Raw genomic sequence first — 17,092 nt, forward strand, 5'->3', positions numbered from 1 at the left:
CTGAAGGGTGATAGAGTTTTTGGGTCTTTTTTTTACAGTGTAAAGAACGGTTTCCCTTTTGCTAACCCACGATAGCAGAATCAAATTATATGCAAGGCCATCTGGGGCTTCACAACTAATTTTAAGCTTTTATAAGAAGTTTTACTGTGCTACTTGGATTTATTATAGCTTTGCAACTTTCAGCTCCCAAAGTAAAACTATTTTTGTGCTGGCTGCGATAATTTAAATTACCTCCTGGAGATTCTAATGACTAACTTGTGTTTATGGTGAAAGCTCCCATTTATCCGAACCCTGAAAGCACAGCCTGTTTGGTAACTCTAAATGTATTGATGCTTTACATAGTGGTGAGGACATCAGAGCCTAAAGTCAGTTGGTGTCTTCAATTCTTTCTGTAATGAAGAGAATATGCAGATTTTGCTGTACAGATGAGACTGAACAGTACAGTTCAGAGATCTCCTACGTGCTGGCTGAAGGACCAACTGCTGAGTAAAGCAGATATAAGTAGATCATTTTCAGCTGGGTTGGTTTCTCATTAACAAATCCTTTCTTGGGTGGGTTGGGTAAGAATCTGGGTGGAATGTGTCAGCAAGGTGCCCCCTTCTAGAGGCATCAGCTGAACACAAGTGCTTCCAGACGGTATCATGAACATCCATGGAGCCATAGGCAAGGCCAGTGGGCTCTGGGTAAAGCAGGTGATTTGTTTCTGAAACAACACAATTAGGACACTCTTTTGTTGAAGCTGCTGCACAGGCATCTCAAATAAGACCATTTTTCTGGAGCTTTCTGCTCTCCTCTGTTGTAGGTTTGGAGAGTAGCTAGAAGGGCTTGTCCTCGGCTTGTTTTAGTATTGGAGTTGCCTCCATTTTTCTTACTGCTTTTGGTGAAAGGCTGTACAGTCTGAATCTTTGTGCTTTGCGGAGGTGGAGGCCAGATAGCACCAAATATATTTGTGGCTGTTTGTGTGGGCATTTTGAGATTTGGAAAGGCACTTTGCTAATGAGCTGTAGGTCATTTCATGTCAGATTGGCTAAGTTTCCATCGGGTTGGTTCTTTGTTGCGGCGATGCATATGGACTGTGCATGTTTGGGGATCCCTGTTACCTATCTCGGAGGGAGAGGGCTTTCCTCCTGTTTGCTGCCTTCTCTCTCCCCACAAGAAAAAATAATCACCTGGGGAACTGTTAACCTCCAGATTGAATTAGGTGTTTTGCTGTTACTTCGACTTTCCAGAGGTATACAGAGGTTAGAGGGGGGTGTGGGTATGTGATCGTATTTCAAGCTTTCCTTCCTTCTTGTTTTTGTTGCTGCACTTGGAATTCACCCTTCCCTTTTCTTGGGAATTGGTGTGAAGGAATTGCTGTCACTCGGAGCAAAGCTCAATCTGCTTGCCTCAAGGCCTTACCTCTCCAGATTAGGATTTTGCCTGATTTCCACAGGCAGCAGTTTGTTTATGAGCTTACGTTACCTGAATCTTGTGGGGTAGGTCTGAAGGGTACCAGTATTAAGGGCAGTGGAAGTCTCAACTTAGACAGCTGGGATAGGGGAGAGAAGGAAGGAACAGAGTTAGCAGTACAGTTAACTCTTCCCCCCCCTCCTTTCTTCTCTGTTTCCTCACCTGCCCAGCTGTGTAGTAGGTTAGCAGTACGTGTCTGTTCTTATTCTTATGAAAGTAGACTTTGTTCTCTGAAGACTGCTAATCATGCCCCATGGGGGTGTAATCAGTTATAAGGTATTTAATACAGTGCAGGCGGGAACAGGCTGCCTGGCCGGGCTGGCAGATTGCAACACTACAATTATAAAGGGCCCCTTTCCCCCACTCACCCGCCCACCAGTGGCAGGATGAGGGTACCTTGAAACAGTATTAAGTCTATGAAAAGTAAAGATGTAGTGGGGGAAGGGAAAGGAGAGGCTGAAGAGGCAGCTCCTATTCTGGGAAACAGGCAGACCTACATTCTGTGAGAGCTGTAGCCATTGCAGGTTGCACTGTTGAGACTTGTGGGAGTTTGGGTGCCGTCACCATCCAAGTGGATTGCACAGGGATGGCCTTTGGCAACATGTAGAGCAACAGGGGCTTCCGTCCTCTCTGAAATGGGTTTTCTTGTGGTGGCTGGGGTTGGAGAGGTATGGAGTGGTTAGAAGGGGAGAAGCCCTTTCTTCTGCGTGCAGTGATTTAGACACCTAATCTGTCTGAGTGCTTTTGTAAATCCTGCCAGGCTTCTATTTATATCTTTGGATATAAATCTATTGGTAAATTTGGTCTTCCATGCCTCTTTCTTCCAAGTACTGGAGCTACTGCTGCAGCTTACCTTACTGGCTTAGAAGGGAATAGGTAGCCCGAGACCCTGAATTTTAAGGGGCATAGGAAAGTCTACTGGACCTAGTCTGGTCTGTTGTTGTTACTTAATATCTTTCCCCTCTGTGAGGGCCTTGAAATGCACATGTAGGGTGTGGAGTAGCTGGGCCACAGCCTTATAAACCATCCCTGCTCCGTCAACTTGCTAGATGCATCTGCATGTTTCTCGAGTTTTCCCTTTCAGGTTCCCCAGAGGTTACAGTGTGTCAGCCCTTAGTTGGTGCTCTCTGAATTTCCTGACACTGTTCTGTGTCTGCTAGATTCGAGTTGGAAATATTCTCACAGCAGTGCTCCTGAGAGTGTTGGCTTTCCTGCTTGGTGCTGAGAGAGCACAGTGTCAGAGTTGGCCCTTAGCACTGGGCCATGGATTTTTAGGGGTTTTAGGAGTGAGGTAGTGTTTAATTATATTGCACAAAGTAAGTACAGATTCAGAATGTGGGGGGTTCACAATACAGACTTGAGAATTCTGTTGACAGTTTCACCTCCTGAGGCATCATCATCTTTTTCCAATCAGAGTAACTTCATATTTGGGAACTGTGAATTCTTTGGAAAGCTTTGGGATTTGTAGGAGTGCCACATAAAGGAGGAGTAGTGTTTTTTTCTGACTAGAGCATAGAGTCTGTTTGCAACTCTAAAATGGTGAGGTTCTGAGACGAGAGGTTACCTGATGTCTTGGATTTTTGTACACTGAGTTTTTCTTCTCTTAATCACTAAAGTGACCAGGTGTCAGTGCTGTATGGGGAGAATAGTGTACAGTGAAGATCAGATCTGTGTCTATGGGCAGTGGACACAAGTTTTGACAGAAAGATTTTGGGGTAATGAGGAAATGCATGCATCTCAGAGAAGCTGCTTAAGGTAGACTGGTTTCCTGGATGGAATGGAAAAAGACCTGGATCCTTCCAAGCACTTCTGATGACTAAAGTCAGCTTCTTATTCAGCTCTACCCTCTCAGTTCAGCATGTCTCAGTGTTACATTTGCCCCTTGCCTTATAGGAAAAGTCAGGGAAATTCCCAGGCTACTGCATAGAGTTGTTCCTGTCCTGGACTGTGGCTACTTTCCAGTCCTGGTGGCAACTCTCCTCCCTGTGGCTTGCATACCCAATTGAGAACTCTCCTGCCTGGCTCTGTTTCTCTTGCCCCGTGACTCAAGAAGTCGTTTGGAGAACTTGGATTCTCTCACAAATGAGTTTGGGGCTGGGGGTGTTGTTGGGGTCCTGGCAGTGGCCGTGCAGGCACATGTGGTGAGGGAGCGCTGCGGGTGTCAGAGGGGCGGGTGTGTGGGCTTGCTACTTGTTTTCCTTTGCTGCCTGGTGAGGAATGCAATGTGTTTGCCTTCCTTGGCCTGTGGTTGCAGCCACATTCCTGCAGTGGGAGTCAGCACGGCGGCGGGCGGCGTGCTGTTCATGCCCCGTGGCTACATGCTTTCAGCTCCACATCAAAGGTGTGTTTAGTGTGTAGCTTGTGCCATTCCTGGCCACACCTGGTGGCCTGCAGGCATGCAGGAGGTGGAGTCTAGCTGTGTTTGCAGATGGCATTCAGGGTTCAGACTTCTTGCTTGTGGAAAGGCTGGAGCTGAGTCCATGCTAAACAACCCCAGGAATGCAGCGGGAGAGCTGAGCGGTACAGTCACTCCAGGGGCATGTCCTAGCAGCAATGTTTCCTTTATAGCTGCAGCAAAATAACTCATGCCTGCTCCTCCAAAGGAACTGACTGTTTGCTTGGGTGTGTTGTACGGTTTAATTTACACCGATAAGGCCAATTAAGGTTGGCTCACCCCCCCTGCAGCCTGTGCGCTCTTGACAATCAGTAGGTGATTGAGTGGCTTGTGCCATCAAGCTCTGCGCAGTACAAACTGTGCGTGAGATGACTGCCTGGAGATGGAATGGCTCTGGGATTTTATCCGGGCAGGAGTGCTTCCCCCAGTCGGTGGGCAAATGTTCTTATACTTCTGTGCTGCAGCTGAACTGCTCCAGCTTCTTCTGGAAAATCTTTCTTTTTCTGGCTGGAACCCCAAGAGCTGAGGACAGGAACCTTGGTGAAGGATGGCAGATCAGGATGCAGATGCATTATTTTGAGATCCTTGACATGGTGTGTATGAGAAATGGCCTTATGGTTTTCTATGCCCTTATCATGCAAAGCATCCTTGTCCTCTTTACACAAGTCTTTCCTCTGCCTGGTGAAGGGAAACGTTATCCCTTTTTGGCAGTGTCAGTGTGGGCAGCCCATAGGCAAGGCTTATGGAAACAACAGCAGACCGTCTTCTGTGTTCTGGATAAGCCCTGGGCTGTTCATCACCCTGTTTGCTTGGATCTTTTGGACTTGCAGGTTCCCTTTTGGCAATGTCTAGTAGCCTGAAATTCTGTAATCTGCCAGTCATTTCCATATTAAAGTGAGTCTTCTGCAGAAGACTTCCCTATTGCCATCCTTAGACAGTAGCATGAATGAACGAATTGGCTCTCAGAAGGTCTCTGGCTTTATAGCATAGTTTTTGCTTTTTAGCTGTCAATACAGTCTCTGTGTGAGTCACTGCAGAGCTCCCCTTACCAGACTGGTCCATGCCATCCTCTCTCCAGAAGGATATATCACTTTTCGAAGCAGAATCTCAATGAGAGGTGATTAAAGGAATGTTTCTTGTTGCAAGACTCTTAGCACTGTGAAACAGTTGGAAGTCATTCATATTGGGCTCTCTTCTCTTTTGATTTCATGTAAACTATGCATTTTATTTTGAACTACTTACCACTGACTCCATATCTGACTATTAGGGCTTGGATGTTAATGAGGAAGTGGGCTGCCTGAATATTCATTTTCCTTCATCTGTTCTGCAGTTCCAAGCTGGACAATATGCCCTGTGGCCACAGGAGGTGTAGCAAACTATAAGTAAGGCTAAAAATGGATTGTGTGGAACATTACTGATAGAACATTTAAGTGTGTATAATCATTGTAATCACTGGGCATTTCAGCTTTGTCATATGATATGGGCATGGCTGCAAAGATGAACGGACATCTTGTTTAGGATTACGTACTGCTTCTGCTGTCACCCTCCAGTTGCCAGGAAAGGAGCGAGGGAGTCAAAATGAAATGGATGTGACATTGGCCAAGGAGGAAGTAGGGGTGATTCTTGGCCTTTTTCCATCCTGTCAGTGAATTTTAATGTGTTGTGGAAAGTCACTTGTGGAGAGAAAGTTCCTTGTTTTAGCTTCCCTGCTGGCCTTCAAGACAGTGTAGGAATCCAGGTCCCTCTGCTCCTGTGTCCAGTCTCAAACATCTCTCTCCCCGCAATGTGTTCCTTTGGCTAGAGCTGTAACCCTCCCAAGTAGCTAGATCTCCCCCTGGTGGAACAGACAGCAGAAGGCGCAGCTGCGGCTGTGCGGTAAAATTGGCGATTGGTCTCATCCTGGGGCACCTTGAGCCGGCAGCAGATGTGGTGGTTGTCCAGTTAGACATTCCTTAGGCCACAGTCACAGATTCTGTAGAGCTGAGCTCGTGCAGCAGCATGAAGCTGAAGGCATGAGTGAACAGCTTGCAAACACCTTATCTTTGCAACATCTGCCTGGCCATACTCTGGCATTCCTCCATGGTCTTTGCCCTTAGGTGAGCAGTGAGCTAGCACTGGGTTGTTGAGTCTGACACTTGACCAAAAAAAAAAAACAAACAAACGAAAAGGTACCTGGAATGTGATGGCTTGCTTTCTTTAGGATATCTGGGATCAATTATCGAGCCCCTTTGAGGATAGGTGACATCACTTGCAGCTTGACTCTCATTCCCAGCTTGCCCTCTGAAGAGCTGCATAGAGTTTACTTAAGAGGGGGTCTACAGGAAGGAGCCCTTTGGAAGGGAAGAGCTTGTCTTTTTAGCGTTGCTTAAAAAGAGTGTTTTTCCTTAACCTTAATTTAATTCATGGGCTTATGCTATCCCAAAGGATAACGGCAGTGAAGGCATTTCAGTTTTACAAGAGCAATGCCAGGCAGGGGATGTAGAGCTAGTCTGGACAGGCTGACCTTGTGGTAAAATTCAAGTGCTGGGCCTTTGCTGCAATTGCCCCTTGAGACAACTGGTGCTAGTTACTAGCTCCAACTGAAGAACAGCACTGGTGACAGATGTGGAAGGATATAGTTGATGAGAGCTCTGACACTGCCACAAGAGAGGCTGGGTCTGAGGGAAGAGCTGAAGAAACCCAGTTTGGTGTCAAGTGGGACACCTGTGGTTATTCCCCCCCTCCCCCTGCCAGCAAAGGAGGGAGATGAACCTAGGAGGTACAATACAGCACGTGCAGAAGGACAAGCCTGTGACTGCTGGTGACAGGCAGCTTCCTTGTGTAGGGCAGGGGGTGGAGGTGTGGGTCCCCTCTGCTGTGGGTTGGGTCCTGGTATTTAAAGGTCTGACTGGAGCCCAGGTGAGTAGGGAAAGAGGAGCCATAGTCAGTTGCGTGCTTTACACAGATCACCAGTGAAAGATGGATGGGTGGATCTGTTTGTTATTCCTAAACTGGATTAAGCCATGTTACATTTCTGTGACTGAACTGTCAGAGTAAAATCTCTCAGTGGTGATGAAGACTGAGAATCATTAAAAAAAAAAAAGCTTAAAAAAAAACAACAAAAAACCCCAAAGGAGGCAAACTGAGGCAAATTAACTATAGGGCCACACCACAAAAAAGAGAGATGCTGCAGGATTACATGCTGCTTCAGGAGCCATGCTGCTCTGTTGTTTACAGAGCTGAGACAAGTTTTGTGCCCGTTCCTACCCTTGACTTGGGCTCTGAATCTGCTAGGCCCAAAACATGTTTTTGAAAGCCATCTCCTTGTTCTGCCACTGTATCCTGTTGAGATGACTACTGCCAGTGTGTAGGAGTGGGAGATCTAACACCCTGCGTTGTGCCTGGGTGCAGGGGCTGAGTGGAAGGCAATGGGGAATAATGTGGTCTCCAGAGTAGGCAATGATTGTGACTTGGGTTAAGGGGGAGGTGTCTGTACCTGGTAGGAATCCTGCTTTGTAAAGGAGTCAGTAGCAAAACCACTTGTAACCTCTGGGAAGGGAAAGGGGCAGGATGTAATCAGCTTTGGGAAAACACTGTGATGACCCCCTTTCTCTTTTATCCCTCTGGCTGGATAGGTTTATTCCTCTAACACCACTTCTGCTTCTCTCAGTGCTACACTGCTTTTCCCTGCCAGCTGATAACAAGCTATTGCTTATTGTAGGTGATGCAAGGTTCAGGCAGCTTGATTGAAGAAAGAGCCCCTGCTATCCTCACACTATGCTGTAGTCTCTAATTTTACTTCATTATACCAACTACTGTCTGTATTCAGTGCTACAGAGATCATAAAATGTTTCTGTGCTAGATCTTCTCTGATGAATAGCACAGAGGATGGCTCAAGTTTCCATGGCAATGCTTCTGAATGTGCTTCTGTCACCAAAGAAAGAGGGACTTCTAGTTGATTAAGATTTGAGGGTTTTGTCTGAGAAAGGGGATGGTGGTGAAACTGCATCTTAGTTGTTTGCCTGCCTTTGGATAGTGCCTCTGGCTGATATATAACCTGGAGAAAGAGGAAGCTGACATTTGGCTGATGGCAGAGACGGACTGTGTCGTGCAAACTACAGCTGGACCCCTGTACATGCTTTACTATTCAGCTACAGATGCAGCTGCACAATCACCCAACAGTTAAGCCTGTACCATTCTCTGCCTCTCACATCTGACCATCTGCTAGGGAAAAGCTAATTACACCAAAACGATTCTTGCTGGGATTAAACCCCAGCAGCAGAAAAAATTGAGTATAGTACAAATATTGTTCTTCTGCTACTGGATCAGGGTTGCTGCTTTATTTGTACTTATAAAGAACTGCAGGCTATTCAACTCAATTGCTGTCAGGTAGGTGTTCAGCTCATGTGCAGTTTCCTTCTCTTTTCTGTCCCAGATCATTCTTGCTTTAGGTGCAAGAAATGTCTTGCTGAATGTTTGTGCAGTTCCTTTCTTATGACAGCTGAGTCTGATTTTCTTTAACTTGCAACTTAATGCAAAAACAGTGCACAAAGCTGTTTTTTTTTTTCTCCTAGTGCCTCAATTTCTTTACTTATGGAGTGGAAATCGTTCCTACCTCCTTCATTGCATATAGTTATGGTGAGCATGAATCCTAGAATTGGTGTGGGACCACATAACCTTATAATTGCACAAGCTACCAGTGTGAATCTGAGACTCAAGACCAAAGAGTTTATTCCAAAAATGTGCCTGCAGCCCTTTGAGAGTTGAAGTTTAAATCTTGTAAAATAGAAAACGTAGAAGTGTGATTCCCCTAGCAACTCCACTCTTCTGTGTACCTACAATCCATGTTGCCAGGTGATTGGGTTTCAAAACAGCTCTCTCAAAAAAAAAACAAAACCCAGCTTACAACTCTGGTTGATTTCAGGGCTGCTGATGGTACTCCACAGAAATGACAGCTCACCACATGGTTCAGAGTTGTGTCACAATTTAGTTTCTGAAGGCCAGTGAGGGATTTAGTTCCCTACAGGGGGCTTTGAAAGGATTGCTGAAAATGGAAAACTTGTACTGAAGTGGAAGTTAGTTCTGTACATGGTAGCTCAGAGGCAGCAGTAGAAGGTGGCCCTGAGGAGAGGATGGTGATTGCATTGCTGGCAGGGATTGTGAGGAAGACTGTGGTAAGCTCAAAGAGACCAGACTGAAAAACCAGGTAGAGGTGAAAGAGTACCAAAAGAATGAAGACAAATCTAGTCTTGATATTCAGGAGGAAGTTTTCAAATAGTTTTGAATAAGGAATGGAAAAAACACTAGTAATTTTAGAATTGTTGAAATTTAATTTTGACAAGTACGTTTCCTGGGGAAATGCTGTAGGAACTGAGGAGATGAGCGGTGATTTTAGTGTGGATTTATAGCATGTTAGGTCTGTGATCCCAGACATGGTTTGTGTATGTGCTTACCCCACAGTTAGCAAGTGAACTTCATTTTTTGGTGGAAGAGGGTCAGTAGTAAGACCATGCCTGGGGGCAGTTAGATAACTGTGCTCTAACCCCACGTTCCAGTTTGCTCAGATAAACTGATGGTGAGCCATACCCTTAGGAATGAGCAAGTGGGGAACATTGTCTTCCCGGAACTGCTCCAGGTATGTTGGACATTAGTAAGCAAAAGCTGTGTGGGCGTATGGAAAGCAGGGTACAGCACAAGTATTTGTGATCGCTCTTCCTGTCTTGCTTGGGGAAAGTAGAGAAAATATTATGTTATGCTGGTCTGAACACTGTTACAATGTTTATTTGGCATAGGATTAATAAAACTTTCAAGACACATAAATGTCACTACCTTTAGTACCTTAATATACCTTGTGAGGTGTAGTTAGCTTATTTTGATTCTGAGAGAGAGGTGTCACATTGTTGTGGTTTTGGTTTTTTGTGGGTTTTTTTGAAGAAAAAAACTAAACACAAAATCCAGAAAAACACACTTTGGAAGTAGAAAGGGGCAAAAAAGGGTTAATTTCAATATCGGTAAGGATTTTGCCATTGCAGGGAAATTGTACTGATTTAACTTAATCAGATTAGAAACAGCTGTGATTATATTAGTGCAGCATTCTTGTATAGGCATCCTTAATTTAGTTTGTGTCTTGTATCTATCTATTTAACTTGTTTCAATGTAAAGTGCTCTTAAACTGAATTAAGAACATTTGCCCAGGAGCGTTATACTGTTTTATGTTATTTTCCAAGTCAATTTAATTTAGTACAATGTATATGTAGACAAGACCTTGGGGAAAAAGCTGATCCTTTTTATTACTTGCTGAACAGTCTGTCATGTTTGGCTGCAGCCATGTGATCATGGAATGAAAGAGCCTGTTGTGGTCCATGTTGGTGGAGGATGGGCAAACTGATCATTGCGAACATTTGTACAACTTGGTCATTCTTATCCATAAGCATTTGATTGAAGTAGATCTCTCCTCCTTGTAAATTAGGCTTTTTCCTGTCTAGAACAGATGTGAGACCCCTGAGATGTTTAGTTTCCTCCTCGGCTGGCCAATAAAAGTGCCTGCAGACTTGGTTAGTGTGCTGTTTAGACAGCAAAAGCAACATCTTAAAACTTTCACAAATTTTTAATGTTCCAAAAGATTCAGATGACTGAGCAAGTTTGAGCTGGACTTTTCTACAGCTAAGCAGAGCTTGAAATAAATTTTACCCAATTTTGATTCTGTTCACTGATTCTGTTTCCCCCCAGTATGTGCTGCCTGCTAGATATGGTGACTTACATCCATACAAAACTTATGGCAGAGGAAGGAGTAGTGCAGATGTCAGTTCTCTTTCTTGTTGAAAAGGATAAATCTAGTCAATACATCTTGTGTTTTCTGCTTACGGGTAAAGGCTCTATGGGAACAAAACTGGCACGTGAATTACTCTGCAAGAGTGGTCGTAGTGATAACATTTCAGCATAAAGCTGGCTGCTGTAAACAGCTGGTTTATTTTTTTACATTTGCTTTTGTCAGCACCTGCAAGCATCAGGGCTGGACTTAACGCCTCCTGAACATTGCAGATGCTCTGTAGGCTAGGTCACTGCAGAAACTTGTCCATCTGTCCTCTGTAAATAATGCGAATAATATGCTCTGCTCCATTGTCCTGCTGTGTAGATACTGCATAGTGTGTTAGCCATCTGTGTATCTCTGAGACTCTCAGACAGAGGGGATGTTTTAGAGAGCAGATTGAGGGAAGCATATAGTTGAATGCTCCAGTAATGGAGTATTCTCTGGCATTACTATGTCTCTGCCAGAGGGACAACTTGGTGACATTCAGTCCCTGGCACTGAAGAACTGGAGACTGTAGTTTTCCCAGAACTTCTGAACCAAAGGCTGAAACCAGAGGAGTGGTGATATTAACTGCTGGGAGTTGTGTGAGACTTAGGGAATACTTAGAGGGGCTGAGAGTCTGCCTCTCAGTGGTTGAAAAATTCAAGCTGTTTCTATCTTGTCCTTATTAAATGCATTTTGATTTTATGCTCTAGGAAGGTAATGTATGATTTTTCCCCTTTTCTTCCTCTCCTGCACAGCGCAGGAGATGACGGAGGTCTGGGAAGGGAATTCCTGCATGTTGATTTTCTACAGAAATCTACCTCTTTCACTTTTCTTCAAATGTTTACTTGTAGCCATTCCCTTGTTTGTGTTTGAGAAAGTTTTAGGCCATGACTCCCAAATTTACCTCATGTGATCTATCAGCTTTTTGCCAGATATATGTTGTTAGGGCATCAAGATTTGCTTTTTCTTTAAATATCTGAGCAATATACTCCAGAATTCTTCCCATGGAAGATCTTAAAAGAAAGAACACAGTTACGAAGACAGTGGGGAAGGAGATAAAACCCAGAGCCCAAAGATGAAGAGACTCCGAAAGTTTGTAGCCTAAACTACCTTGTGAAGTTGAAAGGATCACTGAACAAACTAAAGAGATCAAGCTAACAGGATCACTGAACAAACTGAACAGGCTTCTGGTATGTCAGCGTTTCTGAATGAGAAGTTGTCATTAGCCCTCAACGTAGCTGTCCCTGCTAAAGGTAACTTGGTAAATGACCTTTTGCTGAGCTGGTTCTTGTACAGTTTCAGGTGTAGCCCCTGAAGATGTTTTTATGCTTTTATATGCATTAGAAAGCTAGTGTTCATTTCCTGGTCAAAATCTCCCCGGGGTATTTTTATTCTCCATTAACATTCCTTCTGGGGATTGAATTCGGGTCCTTTGCTTCCTGCCCTTTTCCTGTTCAGATGTTAATCAGCTGTTGCATTCTATTCCAGTTACGTGTTAGCAATGTTAGTGTTTCTTGGGCAATGTTGACCTGTCCTGGCTTTTATAAAAGGGTTAGAAAAGCTAAGCTACTCTAAGCTTACCTTAGCAAAGAGTAGATAATAAAATGCATAGTTAAGGGTATGGAGTGCAGTTGAATTAGGGGAACTGAGATCTTTGGATTGTGGAAGGAGGGAACAGGACTGTAAGAAAAGTGTGATTCCGATAACTTTTAAGAGAATTCTGGATGGTGCAGTGGATATGACAGATACATGATATGTCCTGTGGTATTTCCATTCAACAAGAACTATGTACAAGTGGAGTCCAGGGATTTCATTTTCTTTGGAAATGTTAGGTGTTAAGTAGAGCTTGTTACATGGACTGTTGTTCAATAGCTAGCCTGATCCCTTTTTCCTGTTAGCTCTTGGAATTGTTCCCATGCAGGCAACAGAGGTTTCTGCCTAACAGTCAAGGTTAATTGGTATGGAAAAGAAGGAATGAGCAATAATCCTTCTGAAACTCAATTTTAATCCAAGAGTCACTATAATGCTATTACTCAGATCTGAATCGTGAGCATTAACGTACAAGCAGAACTGTGATGTGAGTCTCTGCAGTAGGAGCTGTCATCCTTTTCTTTTAAAATGAGCTTCAAAGAAGCCAGCAGCAAAATGGATCTGAACATTCTTTTGAGATGCCTTATCTGAATGAAAAGATCTCTCTTTTTAGATGTTAAAGTGCCCTTTGATAACCTTACAGTCCTTTCCCACTGTACCTGGCACCAGCAATCTACAGGTGCTTTTTTTAACTTCACATAGCTTGCTTTTCTGTCCTGGAGAGACATCCATTGATGCAGTTATTGCATCATCCATCTCATGGATTAGTTGTCTTGGTCAGGCTTACTGCAGTAGCTTCTCACAAAGTCTGGCTTGAGACTTGTGAAAGCTAAGGTTGCCTTTATCCATAAGCACAGGAAGATAGCTGGACAAGTCTCTCTTGCTTCTGCTTCTCCTGATGCTGGTGAGGAGACATTGTTGTCTCCTAAAGCAGGCTGGGCCAGTATCCTGTATTGGATATGCATGCAGAGTATAGGTTGGCCCACAGAGTGTGAAAATTCTGGGTTAATTCTGGTGATCAGATATGTGGCACGGGACATTTGGGTTTTTTTACTTGTGGGTATTGCACTTGCAGGTTTTTGGAGTGCACTGACTGTGATAGCCACTACAGAATCTTTCTGTAGTGTTGCATTAGAAACAAATGCAATTGTGTTATGAAATGTATTTTCTCAGTTATACAAGTTTACCCATCTGAATAAAAAGCAAAGTTAAAGAAATGCTGCTTGTAACAGGAAAAGGCTGGAAAGATGATACAGTACCTGACATAAGGAACATTCTCATAATCACCATATTTCTGTTGAGGAAGTGAGGCTGCTGCTTATAAGGTCAGAAAAGGCAACAGAAGAGAAGGTGATGATAAGGAAAACCCTGCAAGTCCTCTGCCTCTTTGCAGAGAATGTTCACAGTTGCTGCAACAGCAACCAGGCAGAAACTGTGTGCATCCTAAAACCACAGTTAAGTATTAGCTACCTCAGGCTTCAAGGGATTTGCCAAATATCAGGAAGACAGTAGGTGCCTGAAAATGTTGCCTTTTTTTTTTTTTCTTGTTCTTTCCCTTTTTGTCCAAAGAATTCCTTTTTGGACCTTTTTTTCTCTGCTGTGAAACTCTTTCTTGTTACTGAAGACAAAATGATGCTCATGGGCAGTGTTGTGGTTTTGTATGCTTGCCAAGTGGCTGCTTATTCTGTACAGGGCCCACAGAACTGTCTCAAGCAATTCTGTGCTAGATGACATCTGTTTCTGGTGTGTGGTAAAGGTTTTTCCATTCTCAGATCACACAGAGAACGTAGCTACTCTGCAAGTGGATTTTACACTGAGGGATGCTTTCTGGTAAAAACAACTGGAGTCAAGCTTTTATGCTGCCTCTGCAGCTGCACTCTGCTGCTGTGTCGTGGTTTAATCCCAGCTGGCAACTAAGTACCATACAGCTGCTTGGTCACTCTCCCCCCGCTCCCAGTGGCATGGGGAGGAGAACTGGAAAAAAAGTAAAACTTGTAGGTTGAGATTAGAACAGTTTAATAATTGAAAAAAAGGAAAATATAGTATTAATTGTAATGGAGAGAGGAGAGAGGACTACAACCCAGGAAGAACAATGCAGTTGCTCACCACCCACTGACCAATGCCCAGCCTGTCTCTGACGAGTGATCAGCCCCTCCCAACCAGCTCCTCCCAGTTTATGTTCTGAGCATGACGCCATATGGTATGGAATATTCCTTTGGCTAGTTCAGGTCAGCTGTCCTGACTATGCTTCCTCACAGCTTTTTGTGTACCTCCTCACTGGCAGAGTGTGAGAAACTGAAAAGTCCTTGAGTTAGTGTAAGCACTGCTTAGTAGCAACTAAAACATCAGTGTGTTATCAACATTATTCTCGTCCCAAATCTGAAATGCAGCACTGTACCAGCTATCAGGAAGAAAATTAACTTTATCCCAGCTGAAATGAGGACACACTGTCACTGCACTCCATCACTGTGAAGAGGAAAGAGGCTGTGCGTGTTTTGTCTTTGTGAGGGGGTGGAGGAATCCTTAGCTCTTTGCATTAACAAAGCAAAATGTTAAGTTTACACTGCAATTTTCTGACCCTTAGTGTGTTCGTGTGTTCTGCCTGGAAGATGTGACTAATGTTCATGCTGGTCATTGTGAGTCTTGAGCCCTCAATGAGCCATTCCAGTGAAGCTGTAACTGCCAGTGAGCTTAGAAATCAAACTGGAACTACAGTAGGGAAGTAGTGGGTAAGCTAGAAGAGTAGAATTGGAGCTACTGCAGGCAATAGAGTGCTAGGAAAAGGACTGTAAATGCTAAGGAGCGTTACTGATGAGAGGTGGAAAAGACAGATAAAAGGAAGCAGGAGGTTGAATTTCATCTTGTATTACAGTGCTAATTAGAATAGCTGAAGAGCTGCCTCCTGCTGTAGCTCCAGGCTAAAATTGAGCTTCTGCAGGGTAGTCATAATGTGGACTTGACAGCAAGCTCCTTCAGAGAGAGGCTTGTGGATAGCATGATGAGCAGAATTGGTGCCTTCTTCTATTTATGGATATTACCTATATCCATTTCTGCTGTGGAGCACAAGGTCCATCTGTTCTGCAGAGAATATCTGCTCCACTCTGAACAGAGGTGTGGTGAATTGAACCACTCCAGGATTCTCTGTCTGTGGTAGCAAGGGATACTCAGGTATTGTAGGCGAGGAGGTCTTTACTGTGCTGTTCAGTGCAGGGATATCTGCAGAACAAAATTAGATTGGTGTGGCAGAGTGATTGGAGCAGAATGACAGGCCGGATTCTTGATGTTGGATGGGAATGCAGGTGGGAAAGCAGGGACCCCTGGAGCCATCTAGAAAAAACATCTGTTTCCAAGGTCAGTTACTGGTCTGCACAGGTATCCTGCGCAGTGGAGAGATGGCTGGAAGACTTTTCCTTTCTGGGATACAGTGAAGATATGGGGCTTTTACTGTGGAGGGACCTGGCATTAGATAGTAGCCTGATGGTGCAGCAGTTTGCTGTTGACTCGTGCCCTGGCACCTGGCTGTGGGTTGCTCTGCGCATGCCTGGTTGTTTTCATGTTTTGTGCTATAGGTGACTGACACCAAGTTTCCTTTCTCATGTTTCAGGAGCTGTTGGCCAGATGCTGCTGGATGCTAACAGGGGAAAGCTGACTTGGAGGCAAGCGACCAGAAATGTTTGGACACGTCGTCACTTTGCATCTGTAAGTCCTTGTTTGAGGGAAAGTTGCCTGGAGGCACTGTGAGTTTTTAAGTGTTTGGAAATTCTCAGATCATGAGGGTAGGTTTCAAATCCAGTTATCTTTTCCAAGTAAGTGGGAATGAGATAGCAGGTAGCATAGTTGCTGCCTCTGGGGTAGGAACCAGGACAGTCCTGTTTTAGCCTGAGGAACCGTGTGCTGAGAGACAGGGAGGCCTTTGGCATGTTTGTTCTGAGCACAGCTGCAATGGAAACATGGGTGCAGCTGTTCCTGGAAGCCTCCTTTTGTCTGCCAGCCCATGTGGCTGGTGGTTATGCCTCAATGCTGCTGGGAGTTGGTGGAAAAGCAGATTGAAACTATGCTGGCCCGGTCCTTCCTGGAGGTTCACGTTCTCCCTCTCCCTTTTTCCCCCCATACTTTACAGTTTGCCCCACAGAGCAGTTATGCTGTTGTGAAGCTGTTTTTCCCTGTGCTAGTTGAGACCCGACTCTAGCATTATAGTAAGGAAAGGGGCCAGACAGCTTGTTGGGACAGGGCCAGCACTTGGGCAGCTCTTCAGTTTGTTTTGGCAAAGCTTGAGTTTGCGTGGTCCTGGTTGCCTGCCTGTTCCATTCACCTTCGATCTGACTTTCCCTGTGTGTGTACAACTGCTCCACACCCTGCGCTCCTGTCCCGCCTCCCAGGGCTTGGTGCCATTGACAAGGGAAAAGTAGCACAGCAGAAGTGCATCACGGAAAGGAAGGCTTCACTGCAATCTCTTTCGTGTCAGTGGCAGAGTGGTGGCCACAGAGCTACATTCTTGCAGCTGGCTCCCAGATTAACTCAGTTCTCTTCTTGTATTGGTGGGTACCTGTCATGGTTTGATTCCAGCTGGCAACTAAGCACCACACAACTGTTCACTCACTGCTCACCCCTCAGTGGAATGTGGAGAGAATGGGGGAAAAAGTAAAACTTGTGGGTTGAGATACAGACAGTTTAATAGGACAGAAAAGGAAGGGATAGTAATGAAAGAATTGGAGTGTTCAAAACAAGGGATGCACGATGCAATTGCTCACCACCTGCTGACCAATGCCCAGCCAGTTCCCAAGCAGTGGCCCTTGCCAGCTTTTCCTCTTGTTTATATACTGAGCATATGCTCAGTGTGCTGACACCATATGCTATGGAATATCCCTTTGGACAGTGGG

The 17,092-nt window shown here is 44.6% G+C and overlaps 1 protein-coding gene across 4 annotated transcripts in view; it reads left to right on the forward strand.

Annotated features, from left to right (window-relative positions):
• The window catches only part of TJAP1 (tight junction associated protein 1), a 40,588-nt gene that overhangs the window by 7,356 nt on the left and 16,140 nt on the right, over window positions 1–17,092 (forward strand). For 3 of the 4 annotated variants that reach the window (XM_039389467.1, XM_039389470.1, XM_039389468.1), the window contains one exon: window positions 15,817–15,911. In XM_039389467.1, the coding sequence (XP_039245401.1) occupies window positions 15,831–15,911 (81 nt within the window). In that variant the 5' untranslated portion in view covers window positions 15,817–15,830. Of the gene's footprint in view, window positions 1–15,816; window positions 15,912–17,092 lie in introns of those variants that run through there. The other variant, XM_039389469.1, reaches the window with a different exon arrangement.

The sequence above is a fragment of the Pipra filicauda genome, unplaced genomic scaffold, assembly GCF_003945595.2.
Source record: "Pipra filicauda isolate LSUMZ 115617 unplaced genomic scaffold, ASM394559v2 scaffold72_size3293161_pilon, whole genome shotgun sequence".
Lineage (NCBI taxonomy): Eukaryota > Metazoa > Chordata > Aves > Passeriformes > Pipridae > Pipra > Pipra filicauda.